Here is a 21,362-nt window from a genome sequence, read left to right on the forward strand (position 1 = left end):
ACATTTTCTTTCCTATTCTGTTCTGTTCTATTCCCCTCCCCTCCCCTCCCCTCCTCTCCCCTCCATTCCATTCCATTATATATCTATGGAGTCTGTCTACATATGTATCTATAAAAAAGATAACTAGACTTACATAAATGGGATAATACTTAAATCAGTGTTTCTCAAAATGTGGCTTGGTGAGACCACCAGCATCGGAACACCCAGAATTAGTGGGATCTGCCTCTGAGCTAATGAATAGAATCCCCCTGTCTTGGATTTTAGACAGTCTACCTTAAACTTCCCATTTTAACCTTATTTTCTATTTTTTTATTAAGTAATATAAGTGCATAACAAAAATAAAATAGAACAGAAGGACCTATAATGAGAAAACAATTTACCATTTCCAACTTCACTAAACAGAGGTATACACACTTAAAATTTCCTGATTTTAGATCTTTTGGTAGTTACTCCATAGAATGAAGTAATATGCCTATACCTTATTTATTAATTTTAAACAAAATAATATATTGTGCAAGATGCAGCCAACTCTCTCTTTCTTCCTCTTCCTTAGAGCTTCTCATTATTATTTTTAGTTCTTCTACTGGTTACATTTATAATTTTAAATTGAAATGACGAAAATAAGATAATTTGTATTTCGTTCTCTCACTTTTTAATTCATATCCCAAGATAGGATGTCATATTTTTCAAGAAAAAACAATAATATGAATGAAAAAATGAAAGGACATGATAGAAAATAAGAATATTAGGAAAGTAATGGGTAGATCAGATGCGAGAAGAAGGGACTAAAGGGGTCAGGAGTGGTTTCTGCCTTTGCTGCTCATTTGCTTGCTCTGGGCACTCAACATGATCTCGTCTTCAGACATGGAAGCATAAAACCCTACCTATCAGGATAGTACAGTTTAGATTTATTACTTCTATCACACTACATTTGAAAATTACTGTTTTATGCCAATTTTAAACAAGTAGATTAGATAATGGAATAATCTCTCATGAATCCTCAGATAAATGTTATATTTTATAACATATTGTGGCTTATGTAATTTACAGCAATTTTTATAAAAATACACTAAGTTGAACACTTTATTCACTTTTCCAAAACTATTACAAAATTATTTCTTTTGAAAACTGTGATGATTTGAACGTTCTTTGTGATGCTGAAGCATTTAATTATTCAGGTTTCCTCACCTCTCACTTTACTTTGATTGTGTTTTGATCAGTCCAGATAGGAGGTGAGATGGAATTTCAGGTTAAATTAAGTTTTGTTCAGTCTATTTGAGAAACAAAAATAATAATACCCCAATGTCTCTCTGATTTTTTATTTTATTCATTTCTTTATTCATCAACTTTTAAAATTGTGTCTATTAATATATGCCACACCTTGGGCTAGTCAATGGAGAATAAAAAGGTTAGTAAGAAAGTCATGGTGGGTGCAGATGAACCAGTTTGCAAGGCAGAAATAGAGACACAGATGTAGAGAACAAACGTATGGACACCAAGGGGGGAAAGCGGGGGCAGGTGGTGCTGGTGGGATGAATTGGGAGGTTGGGATTGACATATATACACCAATATGTATAAAATAGATAACTAATAAGAACCTGCTGTATAAAAAAATAAATAAAATAAAATTCAAAAGGCAAAAAAAACGAAAGTCATGGTGGGGACTTCCCTGGTAGTCCAGAGGGTAAGACTCCACACTCCCAATGCAGGGGGCCCAGGTTCGATTCCTGGTCGGGGAACTGGATCCTATATGTATGCCACGACTAAGAGTTCGTATGCAGCAACTAAGCGTCCGCATGCTGCCACTAAAGATCCCTCATGCTGCAGCGAAGATCCTGCGTGCCACAACTAAGACCTGGCACAGCCAAAATAAATAAATAAATATATTTTTTAAAAGTCATGGTGGATCCTCATCACAGACCTTTTTACAGGTTTTTATCTGAACTTGAGCCAATGTAAACTTGTGATTCAGGAGCTGTCTGTCTCAGTGTTTCCTCATCTGTGTAAGCATAGGTTGCATTAGATGACCTATGAGGAATAGTATCTTATTTTACTATTTGTATTAATGAATCTTATGCAAATATAGGCACTCAATGATTGAATCACTGATACTTTTCTTTTTTTTTTTAGTTTCTTCATTAAATAGAACAATAGCTGGTAGAGCAATTTTATCCAATTTATTATCCCTTTTCCTTGTAGCTTCAAGTGCTGTCGTTCTCTGTATTAGTCTCTTTTAGCCTTTCGATCAAATTTTGTTAGTAGTTTCCATCCAACTCCTCCTTTTCTTGACAAATATTTATTGAGCACCTACTATATTTCTAGCCACACATAGAGCTGAGGGAAGTTTCAAGCAGAGGAAACCATTGCAAAAACTTGAGGTGTTAATGAGCTTGGCACATTTAAGGAATTGAAAGAATGTCCTGGAGCTCTTGTAGAACGAGCAAGCAACAACATGGTGGGAAGTGAGATGGCCAAGGTAGGAACTTCTTTGGTACAAGCACCAGGCTGACAATGTGTAGGCATCCCAGGGAGCACTCCCCATACAGTAAGACTTTAGATTGCTTACTCTAGAACCTGCATCTAATTATTTGTTTATGGACTCCTGCATCTTTTCATGCTGTTAAATACATTGTACCTTTTTTTTTTTTCTTGAATTGTTTTGAACTTTTCAGTAGAGAATTTGAGTAGGGTCTTGTCCTGGCCTTCCTCATTTACTTTTATCCCGTTTGTTACAAAAGGATAAAAAAAATAATACCCTAGTATTCCTGTGGATTTTGTTTTGTCAACTATTCATTTTGTTCCAGGAGGTTGCCTACATTATATATATAGTGCCTAACATTACATATAAACTTACAAATTACAGTTCACAGAAGTCTTAGGTAATTAAGAAAGTTGAAATCATAGGATCAGGGACTTAGACACAGACAGGAATGGTGTAAGAAGATACTATAAATTATTTGTGTATTATTTGCACTCCGTAGTCAAATTTGACCAGGTCTTAATCTCTAGATTTGTTTTTTTAATTTACAATTTCAACCATTTTTAAAAATTTTTATTTATTTTTATTTATTTATTTGGCTGTGTTGGGTCTCTGCTGGCGGTGCGTGGGCTTCTCATTGCGGTGGCTTCTCTTGTTGCTAAGCGCGGGCTCTAGGCTCACAGGCTCTAGAGCGCAGGCTCAGTAGTTGTGGCGCACACGCTTAGTTGCTCCGCGGCATGTGGGATCTTCCCAGACCAGGGCTCAAACACTTGTCCCCTGCATTGGCAGGTGGATTCTTTAACCACTGTGCCACCAGGGAAACCCTACCACAGACATTTTAAAGGCATACACACTTTAAAGAAAAATCCTCTAGGTCTGAACAGGGAGTTTCCATCCCTAGGGTTGTTAATAGCGAGGCCTTTCTACTCTAGGTTTATTTTTTAATCTGTTAAAAGCTGTTTGAGTTGGCTTTCAATTATATTAGCTCCTTGAAGTATTGCTTTCTATCAAGCAAGAGCACATAAATTAGCAGAGAGGGAAATTATTTTGTCATGAAATTATTGTGAAACTTTATTTTATGAAAATTCCCAGTTGATTCCCAAAATTGACTTTGCCACATTAATAGAATAGTCTTCTCCCATTATATATAATTATATATAAATCATTTATATATATATATATATATATATATATATATATATATATATATATATATATATAAATGTTGTGGGGAGCATAGTAGATGGAAGGCCACTCCCACAAATGATGACACTTCACTTCCTTCTGGTTGCTCCCAGGGATTCCTTTAATGCAGTGTTCAGTAAATTACAGCCCACAGTCAAATCTGGCCCACTATCTGTTTTTGCAAATAAAACTTTATTGAAATGCAGTCATGCTCATCCATTTATGCATTGCCTATGGCTGCTTTATGGTACAATGGCTGACTTGGGTAGTTGTGACAGAGGCCATATGGCATTCACAGCCTAACATATTTACTATTTGGCTGTGTTAGTTTCCTAGGACTACTGCAACAATGTAACATAAACTGGGTGATTTAAAACAACAGAAATTTATTGTCTGATAGTTCTGGAAGCTAGAAGTCCAAAATCAAGATGTCAGCAGGGACACGTTCCCTCTGAAAACTGTGGCGGTATTCCTTCCTTGCCCTCTCCTAGCTGCTGGTGGTTACTGGCAATGTTTGGCCACCATGACAGCCTAGGTTCCTTGACTTGCAGCTGCCTAACACCAGTCTCTGACTTTATCAACACATGAATTCTCCCTGTGTGTCTCTGCTTTCACATGGCTGGCTTCTTCTTAGGACACCAGTCATGTGGGATTGGGGGCCCACTCTCCTACAGTATGACCTCATCTCAACTTAACTAATAACATCTGCAACTGTATTTCCAAACAAGGCCACGTTTTGAGATACTATGGCTTAGGACCTCAACATATCTTTTTAAATTTTTTTTCTAGAAGGGACACAATCTGGTGCTTAACACTGGCCTTTCAAGGGAAAGTTTGCCAACCCCTGGTGTATAGGGAAACTTTTTTGTTGGGGACACGCCATTGGCATGCCCAACATTTTTGTAAAACTACACTGTGGTATAAGTTTCTTCCCACTGAATCCTTCCTTCTCTCTCTCCTTAACAGGCATTGGATCAGCATTGCATTTTGGAATCCCTTTCTGCCCATTTCAGCTCCTTTCCTCTTTATCCTTCACAAGTTTTTAACCAATGAATATCTAATTCTGTCTTGCTAACTACTTCTCAGAGGACCCTAAAAGACACATCCCTTAGGATTTTCAAAACAAAATTGAGGCATCTGGGAGATCAATGAACAATATTCTCAACATTTTCCAGCTCAGGGTATTTAAAAATCTTCATTGGTTCTGTCCAAAGGTAACTTATGGGTTATAAGTGGGTTTATATTGATTCTTTTGGCAGGTAGTTGGTTATCACTTTGGTAACACAGTGGTTTTAACACCCTTTGAAAGTAGAAAGCAAATATTAACACAAGGTTAAAAAAATTAGAGCCATCAAAAATTAAAACATCCTACATTATGTAGTAAATTGGTGCAGAATCATTAATGAGAGATGAGGGAGACATTCTACATTTAATCCTAGTAACAGTCTGATTCCATTTTGGACATTTGACTGCTGACTGCTTTTAAGCCCTCACCCATCCCTATTCCATTCTTGCCCCACATCTGATCAGTATTATAAGAAATCCTGAATACTCTCCTTTGGTTCTGGGGGAAAATCCAAACCACATGCCGTGACCTGCTCACCCTGATCCACCCCTTAACCACAATGAAGTTCAAAGCCAGTCACCCCACCTAGTTCTCTCAAGCCATTTTTGAAACTGCTTAAGAGCATGTCTGCTCTCTTCATAAAGCTTATGTTAGTAATAAATCTTTTCACACCCTCTTGGTACATATGTGACATCATCAGTGCACATTTGAACAGATTTTAGCTGAGAGGTTCACATTCCTAAAACAGGTTATTCACTAGGACCCTACATAATGCTTTGCTCCTTCCGCTGCCTATGCCTCTGTCACCAACGAAGATCCTGTTTCTCAGGATTATAGGGAAAAATACCCATGGCACAGCCAACTTAAGCCGGGGGTCCTTAAACCCTATAGAGCAAGCAGTGCTGTAGGGGAGGCCCTGAACCCTGACAATGCTCATATGAGACTCTCTGGAGGAAGAAACTCTAAATATAAATAGAGCAGAGAGGATTTCCTCAAAGTATAGCCAGTTACTACCAAAAAAGAGACATCCACAATTTGACCCAATTGGAAATCCAAAACTACTAGAACTTTATACAACAGAAAAACAAACCAAAAAAAGGTTCTGTGCTTCTATCATGTAGGTTCTAAATTGTCTACAACAATAGACAAACTTTCATGGACTTAATATTAGGACTCAAGGTATAGTTATAACTGGGGATCCTACTGCATTTAAACAAGGTACCCTCTACATGGAGATTTGACTAAATTTAAATAAAAGGCTCCCTATACTCTTAGGGGAGTTACCAAATATAAAATAGAGGAAAATTAGGTATTCCTCATCTTAACCATCAGAACTATTGCCTTGCTTAAATTTCCCATGGTTATATAGCGTCCTTGTCCTAAAATATCTCCTAGTGGCCATGGATACTCTGGCCCAATAAGTAATAAATTAAATTAAATTAAATTAAATCTCTGGCACTTGGTTTGCAAAAATAACCCCTCACCCCTAGTTAAAATAGTTGATACAGCACTATATAAATTAGAATAGGGCTTTTAAGGGTTGAAAGCCATTATACAAGACCTATTTAAAAAAGGGATGATAATCTCCACTGTCTATCCATTTAAGCTCTTTGTCAGGCAATTTGCATATCTCCATTTCTTTGAGGTTTGTTACTGGAAAATTATGTTCCTTTGGTAGTGTCATGTTTTCTTGATTTTTCATGTTTCTCGAAGTCTTGTACTGCTGTTTTCACTCTGAAGAAGCAGTAACCTCCTCCAGTCTTTACCAACTGGCTTTGGGTTCACCTGTTAGTCCGGCTAGGTATTCTGAGGCTTTCTCAGACCTCTATATTGATGCACCTGCTACACATTTCTTGTTCCCTCTTGGAAGAGGGGCATTCTTAAGATTGTATGCCTTCTCTCAATCCTGCAAAACCAGGCCAGGTGTTGAGAGCCCCTCATTTGTTTCCCTAGGATGGTGCCCTGGACTGCTCATGTTTGTGAGCCTTCTCTCCATCCTGCAGCGCTGGGCCAGCTTTCTGCACTTCCTCATTAGCTGTCTGCAAAGGCTTGCTCTTGCTGGCCATGGATGGACAGAGAGGATGGAGGGCATGTGTGAGGCACTTGGAGTGTTGGGGGTGACAGTGGGTCAGCTGGGGGTCCATAGATGATGCACCCCAGTGGCTCCTGGGCAGGATTCCTGGTGGAGACCATGAAATGGTTGGTAGAAAGAACCATGAAGTGGTTAGTAGAGTCTCTTTGATGAGTTCTGAGCCCTGGCTGCTATGCTTCCAGCCTCTCCCGGCCCCTCCACTTTGCAGATTACCTTGGAAATTTGGGTCAGGTGAGAAACAAGTGGGCCTCCTGGGAAGTGTTTCACATGGCTGGGGAAGCTGGACGCTCACTTATACGCTCTCACTTTCCCCCTTGGGAGAAATTGTCTGTGACAGGGGTCTCTCCTGGCACCAGGCCATGCTACTTTGGGGGAGGAGTAATGCAGACATAGTGAAATGTTCTGTTTCCCCTCTTCAGTGTGTCTGTTCTTAGAAATTTTTGCTCCAACAATATGCTGGAACTTCTCCGCTGGACTCTCAGACTCCCGCAAAGGTACTCATCCCCGGCTGGCTGCCAAGATCAGTGTTATGTGGGAGGATGATGGATTAAAAACTTCTCTTTTGCCATCTTGCTGATGTCACTCCCAGACAACTCTCTTTTCTTAGCATAACAGTTCTACTTATTTTTTTAGTAGTTGCCCTAGGGTTTGCAATATACATTTGCAGCTAATACAAGTCCATTTTCAAATAACACTATACTGCTTCATGGGTAATGAGTACCTTATAATTACAAAATGATCCTAATTCCTCCCTCCTTTCTCTTGTATCATTGCTGTCATTCATTTCACTTAAATCTAAGCATATAATGTATATACACAAGCACAAATAATTGAATACATTTCTTCTATTTTGAACAAACTGTTATCTGCTATTTCAATTTAGAAAAAGTAAAAGTTTTTACTTTTCCTTCACTTGTTCATTCTCTGATGCGCTTCTCTTCTTTATGTAGATCTGAGTCAGACCTATATAATTTCCCTTCTTTCAAAAGAACTTCTTTTAACATGCCTTACAAGGCAGGTCTCCTGGCAATAAATTCCCTCAGTTTATGTTTGTCTGAGAAAGTTTTTATTTTGCTTCAAACCTTTTCTGTGGATGTGTTTTCTCTGAACTTGTGTATGTAAAGTGCTAATTAGAGGGATTTGCCAGTTTCTTTTTTCAGGAGCTTGTTACATCTTGTTTCCTCTGTTTTCTGTCTGTGGCTCTGCAGGTTCTCTGATTCTACAGTAACAAGCCATTCTATTCTCCCTGGTCTACCAGGCAGCTCCCTCATCAGGGCCCTGAATCAGGCCAGAGAGATTTCAGCCCCTTGAACACTCCTCTGAAATGCCTTCCCCTCGATGCACACCCTGCTCCTCACCTTCTCTCTCACTCTGAGTGACGTGAGACAAAAACCTGTCCATCTGGCAGGCTGCTCTCAGAAAGGTTGGTATGTTGGTGGCACACTACTCCTTTCTCTTCCTCCTGGGGGAGAAGTCTCAGGTTGTGCACCTTCTCTCCGTTGCACAAAGTTGTGCCAGTGCTTGAAGCTGCCCACCACTTTCCAGCGTCTCTGCTGACCCCCAGGCCGCCACACTGTGCTGATTCCATCAGCCCTGATTCAGGGGTGAGGAGAGACAGAAACTAGTCCTTCAGGCAGCTTTCAGAAAATCGCAGATGTGGGAGGCATGTTTTACTCCTCTTTCTTCCTCCCTCCCTCCCGGAGAAGTCTCAGGGTGATCGATTTATCCCAATTAAGCAAAACTGCGCCAGCTGGGCCTTCCGGTTTTCCACTGTCCTCCGCTGCCTCTGGGCCTCCAACCTACGGTGGTTCTGTTAACAGCTCTGAGTGAAAAGTGAGGCGAGGCAGAAACCAGGGCTCTGGAAAGCTGGTGTGGGATGCAAGGTCCACTCTCTTTTTCCCCCCAAAGTAGAAGTTGCAAGTTGAGGTCTTTCTCTCTTGGCAGTGAGCTATGTTAGCTTGGCGGTGGAGCTGATACAGGTAAAGTGATATTGCTTTTCTTAACCTTTTCAATGCAGCTGTTCTTGGTTTTGTGTTTGCTTGTGGTACTGAAACTTCTTAACTGGGATCTGGAATTCACATAAAGATGTTTGGGTTTGTATATCTTTATTAAATTGATGTTTCTGTGGGGAAAGGAGGACTAGGACTTCCTGTTCAGCCATCTTGCTGGTCTCACTCTCTGGGATTAGTTTTTTATTTGTAATCCCAGGATTTATTTTCAGTTTTATGTGCAGGTAATGTATAATTAGATAGAATGGGCTTCAAATTTTGTCTTGGTATCTAACAAGATAATATTACTCAGGTAATAACCTGAGTTGTTATGGAGAAAATGTGTTAATGGTTTAAAGTATCAGTTTTTAATCTATAAAACTTGATTTTTGCTGTTTAGACAGTTACATAGGAGAGTTTATAGGAAGCACTTCATAAAATTCTTAAACGTAGTGCTCAAAAAGACCACTTATTATAATTTAAAATTTTTTGTCTACATGAGATCAATTCAGTGTGTGGTCACAATTGATATTTGATACCCTTTCTCTGTGTCCAAAACCAATATTCAGTGTATTGATGAGCTTGGTTGCCTGAAATGCAAAATCAGTGCCCAAACCAGTCACTTCCACCACCACCTGATGGACGAGCATTTTGAAGTTCTGAGGGTTGAGGCAATCCCTCAGAGCTTCTCCTGGGAGTTTCTCCTCACATCTGATGTCAGTGCTGATGAGCCCAGTGGAAGAACCAGGTGCTCTGAACTTCAAGATGATGGCTGAACACATTCCCCCATGTTCATTGGTCATACAGGTGGAACATGTTGTGACCTGAGCACTCAGAAGTTACCTTGTTCAACTTGTTTTGCTGGATGAACCTGTATCATCAGCAAAACCACCACTGCTTTGACTGACTTGGCAACGTTAGTTCATTGTATAGACAATGTCTCTGAAACACTCGGGCATGCCTAACAATAGCTCTGTAGTGTGTGGACAATTCACCATTTTTACACTTGTAGTCTCCTATCAGGTAGTACATACTGTGAACATTCTTGTGCCACAAAAATGTTAAAAATCTTCCTCTGAAAATAAACCTATTACTTCCATCCAGTCCATCTAGCAAGAGGGAGTTTATTTTTCTGCAATAACACGGAAGCATACAGTAACAAGAGTTAAATAAAAAGCTCAGCTCTGGATAAATACTTGTGACGAAGTAAGCAATTTTGGTGAGAAGTTGTCAGTGAAAGAAACCAACTCTTCATTTTTAGGAAAAGACATATTTGGGGGCCTAAAAAGGAGGTACACTCTCTGCACCATCGACAAGGAAACATGAGAATATTATCAATAAGAAGAGGAAAATGTAAGGTGATTATCAGTTTGAACTGACTCATAAGATTAATAAAGTTATTTAAATACCATAAATTTTGTATGGTGGATCCATCCATTAGCTTTTAAGATTATAGTGACATATGATCACATAGCCATCTCTGCTATTTAAAGTTAACCTGGGCAAATAGATTTCAATAGAAATAAATTTTCTAATTATTAGAAAAGTTGATATGTATGTAAATTATCTTCCTGAAGATCATGGAAAACTATACCCAAGAGTGACACCAATATCCATGGCATGTGGGTAGGCATCACATATGTTTTGTTCATTGCTGTATCTTCTGTAACTATTTAGCACATAAAAAGTGCTAAATTCATATTCTGAATAAATGAATGTATACCGTAGTGATGCTTTCTCTTGGTAATCTAGTTTAGTGCTAGCAGCACAGAAGGGAATCAGAAAGGCCTTCGTTTGAAAGCCATTTCTGCGACTACCTAATTGCTGACCTTGAAAAATATGTTTAATTTTCCAGAGCCTCTGTTTGTTCATACGTAGAATGAAGAAAACTTACATCATAAGGCTTTTGTCAGGATAATCAGAGGGGCCTGTGAAGCACTTAGCATAGTGTGTGAAGCCTCAAAGCATTCAATACGTGGAAGCTACTATACATGTATGTTTTTAAAAGTTTTATTGAAATATATTTGATTTACAATGTTATGTTAATCTCTGCTGTACATCAAAGTGATTCAGATATATATATGTATATTTCTTTTCATATTCCTTTCCATTATGGTTTATCACAGGACATTGAGCATAGTACCCTGTGCTATACAATAGGACCTTGTTGTTTATCCATCCTATATATAATAGTTTGTATCTGCTAATCCCACACCCCCAATCCTCCCCTTCCGCATCCGCCCTCCCCTTTGGTGACCACAAGTTTGTTCTCTGTATCTGTGAGTCTGTTTCTGTTTTGTAGATATGTTCACTTGCATCGTATTTTAGATTCCACATATAAGTAGTATCATATGGTATTTGTCTTTCTCTTTCTGACTTACTTTGCTTAGTATGATAATCTCTAGGTCCAACCATGTTGCTGCAAATGGCATTATTCCATTCTTTTTTATGGCTGAGTAATATTCTATTGTATATATATATGTGTGTGTGTGTATATATATATATATATATATATATATACACCACATCTTCTTTATCATTCATCTGTTGATGGACATTTATGTTATTTCCATGTCTTGGCTATTGTAAACAGTGCAGCTGTGAACATAGGGGTGCATGCATCTTTTCAAATTATAGTTTTGTCTGGATATGTGCCCAGGAGTGGGATTGCTGGATCATATGGCAACTCTATTTTTAGTTTTTTGAGGAACCTCCATATTGTTCTCCATAGTGGCTGCACCAATTTACATCCCCCCCCAACAGTGTAGGAGGGTTCCCTTTTCTCCACACCCTCTCCAGGATTTGTTATTTGTAGACTTTTTAATGATGACCTTTCTGACCAGTGTGAGGGGGTACCTCATTGTAGTTTTGAGTTGCATTTCTCAAATAATTAGTGATGATGAACCTCTTTTCATATGCCTATTGGCCATCTGTATGTCTTCTTTAGAGAAATGTCTATTTAGGTCTTCTACCCATGTTTTGATTGGGTTGTTTGCTTTTTTTGTTATTGAGTTGTATGAACTGTTTGTATATTTTGGAAATTAAGCCCTTGTTGGTCCCATCATTTGCAAATATTTTCTCCCAGTCCGTAGGTTATCCTTTCATTTTGTTTATGGTTTCCTTTGCTGTGCAAAAGTTTGATTACATCCCATTTGTTTATTTTGGCTTTTATTTCTATTGCCTTGGGAGACTCACCTAAGAAAACATTGGTACGATTTATGTCAGAGAATGTTTTGCCTATGTTCTCTTCTAGGAGTTTTATGGTGTCATGTCTTATATTTAAGTCTTTAAGCCATTTTGAGTTTATTTTTGTGTATAGTGTGAGGGTGTGTTCTAACTTCATTGATTTGCATGCGGTTGTCCAACTTTCCCAACACTGCTTGCTGAAGAGACCTTTTCCCCATTGTATATTTTTCCTCCTTTGTCAAAGATTAATTGACCATAGGTGTGTGGGTTTACTTCTGGGCTCTCTATTCTGTTCCATTGATCCATATGCCTGTTTTCGTGCCAATACCACACTGTTTTGATTACTGTAAGAAGCTACTATAAATATTGAATGAAACTCTTCTATAGGTGGCACATGCTCCTAGGGGCTTAGAAATTTAGTGTATTTCTTTGTAGAGAAAAGACCTCTTAACCATATAGATTAAAGATGGAGAAGCAGGATGACTTGAGTTACTGTTATAAGTTCCCCATGTTGTTCAGAGAATGGTAAAGATAGTTTATAAATAAGTACGTATATTAAAATGTTTAGTATAACTTCTAAACTAGCACACAAAAGGAAATGGTGTGAGGTACTCAAAAAGAAGAAAGGAAAGAACATAGAAAAGACAACACAACATAGAAGGATAGCATAAAAATGATGAAGAAATAAAATCAAGTATATCAGTAATTATAGTAAGTGTAAGTAGATTTAATTGTCAGTAATTCAATCAGACATCTCTTGAGTAACTTAACGTACCAGGCACATGCTAGGTCCAGTACGTAGAATGGTGAGTAAAAGCAATGTGGTGAGGATGCAACCTCTCTCCATCTCTTGGATTGCCTTTCCTGTGTTTTGGTTTCACTTTTACGTCAGTTGTTTTTAGCTGCCTGGAGCTGGTCAGAAATGTTCTACCAACTTAGCAACCCTGGCAGAAATAGCTGACCTCTTTCACAAAGCTCCAGTGGAAATCCTTGGATAGATTCTCAGGAGCCTGGCTGAGGCCAGAAATTAGACCACCATGGGGAGGGCTGTGTTACTCTAAAGATAAATTGGTGCTTTTGCCAATTTGAGTGGCAAATATATCCCAGGTGGGCCCAAACTGCAAACATTTGCAACACTTGTATTCTAATTAAAGTCTGAAAATATGACGAGTAGTGAAGTAAAATATAATTGGTAATTACTAAATTTAAGCAAACAAAAAAAAAAGAAAGAACTTAAATTTAGGTATGTGCCATGGACATTTGTAGTGTCTGAACCCTCAGTAATAGGTTCTTTTGCACAGGATCCACTTTCTGGATCTCTGGACCTCTCCCAGACTCCTATGCTCTTTCTCTCCAATCTGGATATAGCTGGGTTTAGAAAATAGGTTCAAAATAGTTTCCATTATGATTCTGAAGCCATCATTAATATTTTAATATCACTAATGAAGCTGATAAGAGGTATGAGATCAGCCTGATTTTAAATTTTTATTTATCTGTTTACTTATGAATTTATTGTCATGATGTGCTTTTTTCTGGAAGATTTTTTTTTTTTAATTAATTAATTAATTTATTTATGGCCATGTTGGGTCTTCGTTTCTGTGCGAGGGCTTTCTCTAGTTGCGGCAAGCGGGGGCCTCTCAGTATCGCGGCCTCTCTTGTTGCGGAGCACAGGCTCCAGACGCGCAGGCTCAGTAATTGTGGCTCACGGGCCCAGTTGCTCCGCGGCATGTGGGATCTTCCCAGACCAGGGCTCGAACCCGTGTCCCCTGCATTGGCAGGCAGACTCTCAACCACTGCGCCACCAGGGAAGCCCTCTGGAAGATTTTTTAAAAAATCTTCTTTCTTCCTTGGTGTCCTGAAGTGTCATAATGATGACCCACTTGTGGGTACTTTTTTCATTAATTGTTTTTGGTACTTGATGAGAGCTTTTCTGGCGTGGAGAGGGAAGTATTCTATGTTTTCAGATCTTGGAAATTTTCTACTTATTTCTTTCATAATTTCCTGACTTTTTGCTTCTTCACTTGTTGAAATTTCAGTTAGTTGCATGTTTGGTATTATATGTTGCTCCCCTTAGTTTTTTTTCCTGTCATGATTTCTGTTTTCATATTTGCAGATTTCTGTTTTATCTTTTTCTCTTTTTTTGAAGGTTTTCTTGGATGGCTCTTAAAGGCTTCCATTATTATTATTTTTTTAAAAAACTTAGAAATCATTTTAACTTTCCAGGAACTCTTTCTTCTCTGTTCCCCTTTCATACCATTCTCTTCTTGCTTCATAGTATTAATATTACCATTTGTGTTTAAATACTTGAAGCAAGTCAAACTAATTTCAAATGTATTTTTAAAATCCATGTGATAAACATAAAGCAAAACATTCAAAATTAGAATATGCTACCCTGGTTAGCCATAGACTTAGGGACTTATCTAATCAACACAAACCTTGACTTTTAAAAATACTGGATCCTTTTCTTTTTTAACTTTAAATTTAATACTTATAGGGGAGTGATTAAAAAAAGAACACAAATTTAGGTCTCTAGACATCCAAATGAAACACACAGAGTTTGTAAAATGTCTGCAACTTTTACTAATCTATGATTTGGGACGACTAGTTAGAATGGCTGGTTTTCCAATTTAAAATATTGTCAAATTATTCTGAGGGCTAACTTCCTACATACTTAGCACCACATAACTTCTCTGTAAAAAGAGTCAAACTAAATTTAGATTCCCCTATCTGTGGAACCTTGGGCAAGTCACCTAATATCTCTGTCTCTTATTTTTCTTGTTTGAAAAAGGGGGCTAATAACACCCTCCTTTTTATGTCCTTATTGTGGTTTAAATATGACCAATTATTTTGAGAGCCGCATTAGTTTTTATTGCTGTGTAACAAAACAAAGAAAAAACCTCACAGACTCAGTGGCTTAAAACAACACCTACTTATTAGCTGACTGCAGTGTAGGTCAGAAGTCTAGGCAGGCTCAACTGCGTCCTCAAAAGACCAGTGTCAAGGTGTTGGCTGGGCTGGGCTCTTATCTGGAAGCTCTGGGGAAGAATCCTCTTCTAAGCGCATTCAGGTTATTGGCAGAATTCAGTCCCTTGTAGCTGTAGGACTGAGGTCTCCATTTCCTTGATGGCTGTCACCCAGGGGTCACTCTTAGCTCTTAGAGACTACTCTACAGCCCTTCCTTGCACATGGCACCTCCATCTTCAAGCCAGCATCAGTGCATTGAATCCTTGTGTTTCAAATCTCTCTGATTTCTCCCCCAGCTTTTAAGGGCTCTTGTAATTAGATCAGGCCAGTTTAGATAATCTCCTTTGGCCATGTAACATAATAATGGAGATAACATTCATCCAATTCACAGTCCCAAGGATTAAGGTGGGGAATCTTGGTGGCGTATGGAATGCATTTTAGAATTCTGCCTGCCACAATGGTTTATCAGTGTGCCTGGATATATATATTAAAAATAACTGCCCTTTCTCCTTACCCCTTCTCCATCCTCATATTCACAGCATGTCTGCATGATTGACAGTTACAGCATCTGTATCAGTCATTTGTTTCTGTAGATTGAGATACAGCTTTTTTCCAGCTCAAGGAAATCCAGTGTGGTTCATCTCAGTTTTTCTGTGCCTGATTTTTGCTAAGCACTCCAAAACCACCAAAAGGAAACTGATGAAAATAAATTCTCTTCAGGAAGCAATTCTACAAATGATTCAATTTTTTTTGATATTTGAAAATTTTATTTTTTTCATCTATAATGTAATTTTATTTATCTTTTAATTTAATTTTTATTTTATATTGGAGTATATTTGATTTACAATGTTGTGTTAGTTTCAGATGTACAGCAAAGTGATTCAGTTGTACATATACATATACACATATCAATTCTTTTTCAGATTCTTTTCCCATATAGGTTATTACAGAATATTGAGTACAGTCCACTGTGCTATACAGTAGGTCCTTGTTGATTATCTAGTTTATGTATAGTAGTGTGTATACATTAATCCCAAACTCCTAATTTATCCCTCCCCCCACCTTTCTCCTTTGGTAACCATTACAAATGATTCAATTTTGATGAAGAGAATATAGCTTGAACTGGGAGTAAAAAGGCCTGAGCTCTGGTACTGACTCACTTTGAGTTAAATTTTCCCATTGGACAGGGTTCTTAAATTTCCAGACTTCAATTTCCTTGTCTATGAAATGAGGAGACTGGACTGTAGTATCTCCTTTAACTTCCAGCTCTAAAAATTCTGTGCTTCTATGTGATTTTTTTTTTTTGATGTAAGTTTTTCTGTTATTAGACCCAAAATCCTAAATATGTTCATATTCGTTCTTTGCTGTATCCTTAACACACACACACACACACACACACACACACACACACACACTGACCACCCAGTCAAGAATAGTTTACTCAGACATTCTCTGGCACATCACCCTCTTTTATTTTCTTTATAACTACCTTCACAATTTGTTCACTTATTTATTCACTTATTCATTATGTCACTCCCTATATACCTGGAAAATAAGACTGGGGATTTTATTTTCCTTGTTGATCACCATATCTCCAGAATAAGAACAATGAAGTGTATGTATTTATTAGGTATATGGCAGATAATATATAAAACAGAATTGAAGATAGCTTTGGCAAGTATCTGAATTACTAGTATTGGTCTTGTGTTGTTTTTTTTTTTTTCAACATCTTTATTGGAGTATAATTACTTTACAATGGTGTGTTACTTTCTGCTTTATAACAAAGTGAATCAGTTATACATATACATATGTTCCCATATTTCTTCCCTCTTGCGTCTCCCTCCCTCCCACCCTCCCTATCCCACCCCTCTAGGTGGTCACAAAGCACCGAGCTGATCTCCCTGTGCTATGTGGCTGCTTCCCACTAGCTATCTATTTTACATTTGGTAGTGTGTATATGTCCATGCCACTCTCTCACTTTGTCACAGCTTACCCTTCCCCCTCCCCATATCCTCAAGTCCATTCTCTAGTAGGTCTGTGTCTTTATTCCCGTCTTGCCCCTAGGTTCTTCATGACCTTTTTTTTTTTTCCCTTAGATTCCATATATATGTGTTAGCATACTGTATTTGTTTTTCTCTTTCTGACTTACTTCACTCTGTATGACAGACTCTAGGTCCATCCACCTCACTACAAATAACTCCATTTCATTTCTTTTTATGGCTGAGTAATATTCCGTTGTATATATGTGCCACATCTTCTTTATCCATTCATCTGTTGATGGACACTTAGGTTGCTTCCATGTCCTGGCTATTGTAAATAGTGCTGCAATGAACATTGTGGTACATGACTCTTTTTGAATTATGGTTTTCTCAGGGTATATGCCCAGTAGTGGGATTGCTGGGTCGTATGGTAGTTCTATTTTTAGTTTCTTAAGGAACCTCCATACTGTTCTCCATAGTGGCTGTATCAATTTACATTCCCACCAACACTGCAAGAGGGTTCCCTTTTCTCCACACCCTCTCCAGCATTTATTGTTTCTAGATTTTTTGATGGTGGCCATTCTGACCGGTGTGAGATGATATCTCATTGTAGTTTTGATTTGCATTTCTCTAATGATTAATGATGTTGAGCATTCTTTCATGTGTTTGTTGGCAATCTGTATATCTTCTTTGGAGAAATGTCTATTTAGGTCTTCTGCCCATTTTTGGATTGGGTTGCTTGTTTTTTTGATATTGAGCTGCATGAGCTGCTTGTAAATTTTGGTGATTAATCCTTTGTCCGTTGCTTCATTTGCAAATATTTTCTCCCATTCTGAGGGTTGTCTTTTCATCTTGTTTATGGTTTCCTTTGCTGTGCAAAAGCTTTTAAGTTTCATTAGATCCCATTTGTTTATTTTTGTTTTTATTTCCATTTCTCTAGGAGGTGGGTCAAAAAGGATCTTGCTGTGATTTATGTCATAGAGTGTTCTGCCTATGTTTTCCTCTAAGAGTTTGATAGTGTCTGGCCTTATATTTAGGTCTTTAATCCATTTTGAGTTTATTTTTGTGTATGGTGTTAGGGAGTGTTCTAATTTCATTCTTTTCCATGTACCTGTCCAGTTTTCCCAGCACCACTTATGGAAGAGGCTGTCTTTTTTCCACTGTATATTCTTGTCTCCTTTATCAAAGATAAGGTGACCATATGTGCATGGGTTTATCTCTGGGCTCTCTATCCTGTTCCATTGATCTATATTTCTGTTTTTGTGGCAGTACCATACTGTCTTGATTACTGTAGCTTTGTAGTATAGTCTGAAGTCCAGGAGCCTGATTCCTCCAGCTCCATTTTTCTTTCTCAAGAATGCTTTGGCTATTCGGGGTCTTTTCTGTTTCCATAGAAATTGTGAAATTTTTTGTTCTAGTTCTGTGAAAAATGCCAGTGGTGGTTTGATAGGGATTGCATTAAATCCGTAGATTGCTTTGGGTAGTAGGTCTTGTGTTTCAAAATCACCATTTTTTTCTATGGATATTTATCTTGTGTTTTAATAATTGAAAATATGGTAGTAGTTCAATTACTGTGTGCCAGGTACTATGCTAAAATTCTTATATTCTCTCATTTAACTTACCTGAATGCTTTGCTTTTTAATAATTTTCAATATCTAAAATTTGATAGTTGGATCTGTTCAGACTATGATTGACCTTCTGCCAGTGTATTAGATAGGATATTATTTGGCTGCTTTAATAACATAAATACCCCAAATTATAGTGGCTTAAACAGGATGGAAGCTTATTTTTTGTCATGTGTGTCCAGTAGGTTTTCTGAAGCTATCATGGCAGCTCCATAACTGTCAGGGACCCAGGCTCCTTACTGTCATGCTGCTATGTCATCTTCAACATGGAGTTTTTGTCTTGTGGCCAAGATGGGCTTTATCATGATCTTATCCCAGCTAGTTGGAAGGGGATACAATGGAAAAATGCTCTACACTTTAGGAGCATCACCAAGGACTTCATTCATCATTTTTTGCTGAAATCCCATTGACCACAATTTGATCACATTGCCATACCCATCTGTTAGTGAGACTAATAACATGTGGTCATTATTCTAAAAAGCTAAATTTCAATGTTTTTATTATTGAAGGTTTTTATTATTAAAATTTAAAACAGTAAATTTCAACATGTTTATTATTAAATGGCAAATATACATGAGGGATGATTAGTGGTCTCTGCCCCAATAAATAAATAGGGGTCATGTTTTCTCAGCTCTGGGAAGACACTAAGATATGAATATTCTTGTATTTTTGTAGGATTTGCTAATGACTATATGATTAGTTTGGGCACATTTTAGGAGCTAAGAGGCAATAGGTCTGTGTTGTCCACATTCATCCCAAAATTCAGGAAGAAGTTTTATCAAAATTTCTAACATGTTGATTCTTAAAGAATTCCATTATTGGAATTCTAGATAGCTCTTTGAGCTGATTTCAGACATTGTCACTCCACTTCAGAAAAAGTGGCCTCATCACTTTCATGGATTCATTAATTCATTATTGCAAATAACATTTGATCACCTACTGTGAACCAGATTCTGAGATAGTTGCTCATATTTAAAAGGTAAACAAGATAGGCAAGTTTCCTACTCCTTACAGGCACGTCCCCAGGTTTTTTTCATTGGGGACTTGAGCCAATATTAGTATAACATGTTGAAAATTGGCTTCAGTTATTTGTGTCATTTAAAGCTATGCCATGTGGGATACATGCTTTCCACTGGTTAATGAAATCAGTGAATGGTTGTTGAGGTCCTTTCTGTTTAGAATAGTTCACAATTTTGATTTTAAAAACTACATTTGACCATTTAATTTTCTCTTGTTCTTTTTATGTCTAAAACTTTTAAAAGTCAATATGGTATTTAGCCCAGTCTCATACCCTAAAAATATTATTTAGTTGTAATTCAAGGCCATATATATATATTAAAAAAATTCATGTACTCAGTTTTTGTTTTTACATCACTTCTATATGCATCAGCTATGCATGTTTATACTAAAAATTCAAATAGTACATAAGAAGTAAAGTGCAAGGTAAAAGAACTTCATCTTCTTTACAACCCAGATTAGAGGAATGAAAAAATAGTTTTGGTACATATTAGCCAGTTTATGGCCCAGCTGAAAACACCAACAATTAACAGCACTTCACAGGTTTGGTACAGTCATGGAATATTGACAAGGAGAGAGGAGGCGAATCTGATTGAAGTTATATGTGCTGTTTTCTTTCCACCTCCATTCAATCTCTATGGTTCTCTATGATTCCAATTATGAGAGGTAAGAAATGAAAGTTAGCTGGCTGGGTCTAGCTTATGGTCTTCTGTCCTATGAGCTTGGGAAAAACACCTGGGCAGCAGGGGTCCCATATCCATATACGTATCCATATCTGTGTCCATATCCATATGTATTTAGGCCACATTTTAAAAGCAGAGTTGCTGAGACATCAAGCATCAGCTCTTTCCATTTTTAAAATTCAAGGCACAAAAAATAATCCCTGACTGCCCGTTTCTTCCATTCTCTACTGTTCCATTTCCTTCACAATCTGAAATGAATTCAGTCTGTCTTTTCACTCTCTACTCAGTTTTTGGAGCTCTTGTACCACCAGATCATATCCTTTGTGCTTCCCTCATAGCAATTTATTTATATCACAAATACAGAAATTATAATAAATAACAGCCTTATATGTTTATGAACTCCTTGCTAAATGGTAATAAAAAAAAATGATTTAAGAGCACAGACACTATGATTACATTGCCTAGATTTTAGTCTTTGTTGTGTCAACTATTTGATGTTGAGCAAATTAATTAATCTCTCTGTATCTTAGTTATTTCATCTGTGAAATGAAGATAATATTCCCCAACATATAGGGCAGAGATGAAGATTACATGATGATTATGGAGTACTTAGCACAGTGACTAGTATTTAGTAAGTACTCAATTATACTCTGGTGGCTTATTTAGGAAGGGAATGTCATATTACTCTTCGAACTTCCAGCATCCATTGTGTATAGTAGATAAAAATTGAAATCACCAGGTAGATAATTTTTAATCTTCACCTTTAAATATAACAGTGGATACAAATCCTTATCCATTCTAGCCCTGTTCCATCATCTCATCTTCCTACATCTTCATTATTCTGGTGCTCTCTGAATTGGAGATTCTTAGACTATTATTCTCCTTTCTTCCTGCCTTTCTGCCTCCCTTATTTCTGAAAATACTCATTGTTTTAGCCTACAGCATTGAGCAAAGCTTCTTAATTTGGCTTTAATTTTTCTGATTTATTCTCTCAAAAAAATTCATTGAGCACTTACTTTGTGCTACATACAGGGGATAAAGATATGAAAGGCACAGGACTTGCCGTAAACGATAAACCAGGAGATAATATTCGTAAAG

The 21,362-nt window shown here is 37.6% G+C and overlaps 1 protein-coding gene across 1 annotated transcript in view; it reads right to left on the reverse strand.

Annotated features, from left to right (window-relative positions):
* The window catches only part of LOC132366761 (alcohol dehydrogenase 1-like), a 29,764-nt gene extending 20,172 nt beyond the window's left edge, over positions 1-9,592 (reverse strand). The window contains 1 exon segment of the mRNA XM_059924332.1: positions 9,350-9,592. Within this exon segment, the coding sequence (XP_059780315.1) occupies positions 9,350-9,592 (243 nt within the window).
* Between the last annotated feature and the right edge of the window lie 11,770 nt (positions 9,593-21,362).

The sequence above is a fragment of the Balaenoptera ricei genome, chromosome 5 (genome assembly GCF_028023285.1).
Source record: "Balaenoptera ricei isolate mBalRic1 chromosome 5, mBalRic1.hap2, whole genome shotgun sequence".
NCBI classification, from domain to species: domain Eukaryota; kingdom Metazoa; phylum Chordata; class Mammalia; order Artiodactyla; family Balaenopteridae; genus Balaenoptera; species Balaenoptera ricei.